Source organism: Populus nigra, chromosome 1 (genome assembly GCF_951802175.1).
Source record: "Populus nigra chromosome 1, ddPopNigr1.1, whole genome shotgun sequence".
In the NCBI taxonomy this organism is placed as follows: Eukaryota; Viridiplantae; Streptophyta; class Magnoliopsida; order Malpighiales; family Salicaceae; genus Populus; species Populus nigra.
In genome coordinates, this window is record NC_084852.1 from 25,125,320 (window position 1) to 25,129,524 (window position 4,205).

The window sequence follows — 4,205 nt, forward strand, 5'->3', positions numbered from 1 at the left end:
TTACGTTTTTGGATATTTTCAAACAATTTGAAAAACAATATCATCTAAAACATGTTATAAAGATGAAGGCTCATGATGTCCTGTTGCTAACAGTCCCGCGGTGACTTCAACACAACTTTATGTCAATGGGCCATATGATTTGGAAATTTGATGCAGTGGAGACTCCAAGACTAGAGGACAAGCTACACTCCAGTTGCTAAATGGCAGCATTGAAAAAACAAGATTGCTCGCTAGCTCACGCAAGTGCTTTCAGAAACCATCAAGATCAAGCCATGGTTAACGATAACACCTAGGACAAAATTTTGTGTCCCGTGTTTCAAAGTCAAAAATCACGAGTACAAACTACAAAATAGTTAAACAATCTTTAATTTAGTACAGGCTAAATAAAAAGATTATGTATTCAACTTCCACAAATACCTCTGTACGGAATATTGACCCTATTCTCCAGCTCACAGCTCTAAACTCAGATGAAATATTAATACACAAACTTCCATGAAATTAGCTACCTTTACAGCCCCTCTCTCTCACATCGAGTCCCAGCTCTTACTTTTACCCTCAATGTGCGTGCTCGCCGTGCCGTTGCAGCTACGCATCACTTTCTTGAACGCCATTAATTTCCTTGTTTTCTTTTACCTATGTTCTTAGTTTTCTCTTTCCAGTTCCATGCTACAGAGTAAATTTACAAAAAGCAACGTGCTACAGCATCAGGTTTCACAATCTCATCATCGAGCCACATCTTCGACTTGTTGGACCTCGAGTCTTCTGCTCCCTGCTTGACTGCCGTTATTATTATTATTATTATTATTATTATTGTGATCAACAACAACATTAACGTTGCTTTCTTTTCTGATTGCCATTGCTTTTGACTTCCTTGGTATGCATTTGGTGCGCACCCCCTCAATCTCCTTTTCTGCCAAGTGCAGCTGCGAGCTCCTGAGATTAGCCCATTAAGCAATTAGATTAGTCATTACGGAAAAACAAAAGGAAAAGAAGCACAAAAATGCTGAAAAAAGAGTGAACTCCTATATATTGTATGGAATAGGATAGTCCTGACACTTCATATGAGCATGAAGATTTCAAAGTTCGAGACTTGGAGAATTAGTAGTTTATCACACTGGTCCCCATGGGTGTAGCGCGGTACGTACTTGTAAATTAGTACAGCTAACAGCTTCCCCTGGATTTCTTGAGTTGAATTCTCTACTGCAAGAATTAAATTCAAGAACCCCACATGGTGATGATAAAGTTTTAGAGGACCACTATCAATTAGGGAGGTGCAAGCATTTGTAAAACCATCAATTAACTGGGTGACTGATAAAAACAACGCCAGTTCACTATTCTGGGCAGGAAAGTGAAACTAGATGGCCATGGTAGCTGGCTCCTTAGAAAAAAACCAAAAACCCGTACGAATCTTGCATTCAAATCAATACAAAAGGCTAACAGAGAATCATAGACCTGACAAAGAATCCCCGTAGAGAGAGAGGGAGAGGCAACGCAAGAAACCAAACTTTTACATACTCCTGAAAAAGTCGAAACATGCAGAAGCCCTTTTGCAAGTGAAACTTCAAATCAACCTTTACTCCATACAAGTACAGTACTCCGTAGCAATGATAGTGCAAAAAAAGGTATATTAGATGTAAAATAGTAACAAAAATTGATAGAAAGACCCAGTTAGTAAAATGTTCGAAACACTTGAGACCCATTCAATAAAATATTTTTTTTTAATCAGGGATTAAATTGAAGTTTCTCAGCAAATATAAATGTTTATGTTCCTGATAAAATCAAATAAACCTCCAAATTTATGACACTAATTCATGCCATGCTCTCATCATAAAAATAACTTAAATAAGGTCATATTCCCTAAATCTCTGAAACGGACCACCCACTACAACTGCCACAAGGCATGTAATTAGAGGATCGATTTATAGAAAGTAGTAAGAATAAGTTACCTATCGGCATTATAGGAATTGGACCTCTTCAAATTCAAAGCGTGCACCTCCACCTTCTTTGTCTCGATCAAGCTCCCACTAAAATACTCCTTATCTTCCAATTTTACCCTGTTCGAAATTTCCCTCGGTGTTCCCTCGCGGTTCCCTCCACGTGGCAATCTCCCCTTATATGGTCCAGTAATCAACGACAATCCTTGCTCCTTCACTGCCGTAGCCCCACAGTCCCTGAACGAGATCGAACCGCACGATATCAACTGCATCAGAACCGTAGACGCTTTCATCCTCCCACAGTTCCCCACCGTTTGACTCAAATTCAAGCCACTCCCTTCACCACTAGCGCCCAAAATCACCCGTCCATCAGCCTTCATCAAAGACTCCAAAGTTTCTGGGCTGGAATCTGACGGCGGGGGTGAAATCTCAATAATCTCTTCTCCGTTCACCTCCAGTTCCTGACTATTTTTCTTCTCTTCCTGCAATCCTTCGACTACAGGTTTGGCCTGCCTCCTCCTCCTCCTGCTTTCATCAGTCTGAGTCGACGCGTCAGCAGCGAGTTTCCGATTCGACTCGGAGGGCGACTCAGCCTTGTAAACTTTGTACTCGTTAAGATCGATTGAGCCCCAGGACTGGTTCCTACGCCTCGAGGTAACTGGAAAATCCGAGTCTTGACTGTTGGATGATGATTGGAGAGTTTCTTGAGGTTTCGTTTCGAGGAGTAGCTGTTTGTTAGAATGGTCGAGAAGCTCTGATCCTTTGAGAACGTACTCGTGACCGTGAGCTGGGTGAATGAAATCGTTATCGGCTAAGTCGTGCCAAACGAAGCCGTTTTTGTAGCTCCTGGAGTAAAAAAGATTTGAGACTGATTGGAGCAGATAAGGAAAGCAATTAAATCACATCGGACGGTTAGGGATAAATGCCTCCTTTTCAACTTACCGTTTAGAGGACCAGGAGTAGAGGCCAGCCATGCCTTTGCCTCGAAGGAGGTCTAACCGGTTGATTACATCTGATAAACATATACTTAAATAATTAATGCAAGAAGGTAAAGAAGGCAGCAGAAAGAAGTACTCCTACTGCTACTAACAAAGGCTTTTCTTCAAATTTGAAAATTTGAGCGGTTTCTTTTTACCTCTAAGGTAGAGGCCGCCGTCATTAGAAGAGAGAGGGACCTCCATGAAATGGGGATGCTCAAGCTGACCATTTCTGGACAGATAGTAAACTACAGGGACTTTTCTGGACAACTTATTGGATTCGCTCCATGCTACTCTGCATCTCTCTGGACTGGTTTCTCTGTTCCTCGGAATCTGGACTCCTTCAGAGTTTCTTCCACCTCTTGAACTCACAGCGGCCATTACTTTCACTATCTGCAAATAAGAAAAACAACAAATCCAATGCCGATGACAGAAAAGAGTTAGTGGTAATAACGAAGAGTCAGTGGTGGGAGATCAATAAGAAAACAAAGCTAGCTGGGGGAAAGCGATTTCACTACCTGGTGATCAGGTGAGAAAGCGAAAGGGGAGGAATGTTAGGTGTTATGGAATTTTTATGGGAGAGTCAGGTGATGCATTGAGAAAGAGGGCGAGGGAGACGAGGGAATGCTTGTACAAATTGCTATGCAAATAATGCAAGTGTGAAAGGGGGAAGAGACATTCAAATTGGGGATGCGGCAGACAACAGCTACCCAACAAAAGAGGCTCGTTTGGATTTCAGTACCTGCAGTCTGTCAGTAACTATAGAATGTTAGTAGGGACCTAGCATGTAGTAACTTCCTGTTTTAAACGGTGTCGTTCTCTTCCTATGTACCTCTGCCTTCTTCCTTTCTGTAAATGTAATTGTAGGCGTTTTTTACCATATATTTTTGGGGTTAGAGTAAACCCACCATTGCATTTATTAAGGTTGTCAAATATTTAATTCGGTCGATAAATTTCCCATGCTTCGTTATTTGGGCATCGTTAGCCCCTGCGTTTAAATCTATTAGATTTTTCCATTAATTCCAAATCTAGTGAAATATATATATATATATCTGACTAGATTTAATCGATCCAATAAACTTAACTTGATTAATATAAAAAATAACCTAAGTTGAGACCTATCATCAAGTGAACACGAAACTTCTCATCACCACGAAACTTCTCTGCCGAGTCCTTTTCAAATTGCATTAGGAGTTGAATTTAAGAGTGTGATGGGATGATATTAGGTAAAAAAGGTCAACACTTGGGAATTATCTCAGGGAAAGACACTGTGTACTAGGAAAGTAACTTTCTC

At 40.8% G+C, this 4,205-nt stretch overlaps 1 protein-coding gene across 2 annotated transcripts; it reads right to left on the bottom strand.

Moving 5' to 3' along the window:
- Nucleotides 1-273: 273 nt before the first annotated feature.
- On the bottom strand, nucleotides 274-3,625 carry LOC133697566 (protein SOSEKI 5). 2 transcript variants are annotated; one of them, XM_062120210.1, is made up of 5 exons: nucleotides 3,430-3,618; nucleotides 3,070-3,304; nucleotides 2,877-2,946; nucleotides 1,947-2,780; nucleotides 274-933 (listed from the first exon to the last, which is right to left on the bottom strand). In XM_062120210.1, exons 2-5 carry the CDS (start codon nucleotides 3,290-3,292, stop codon nucleotides 723-725), a joined length of 1,338 nt encoding a protein of 445 aa, XP_061976194.1. In that variant the 5' UTR covers nucleotides 3,293-3,304; nucleotides 3,430-3,618; the 3' UTR covers nucleotides 274-722. The 2 variants fall into 2 exon arrangements, with proteins under 2 accessions (XP_061976194.1, XP_061976202.1); XM_062120218.1 differs by having other exon boundaries at nucleotides 791-1,200; nucleotides 3,430-3,625.
- Nucleotides 3,626-4,205: the final 580 nt, after the last annotated feature.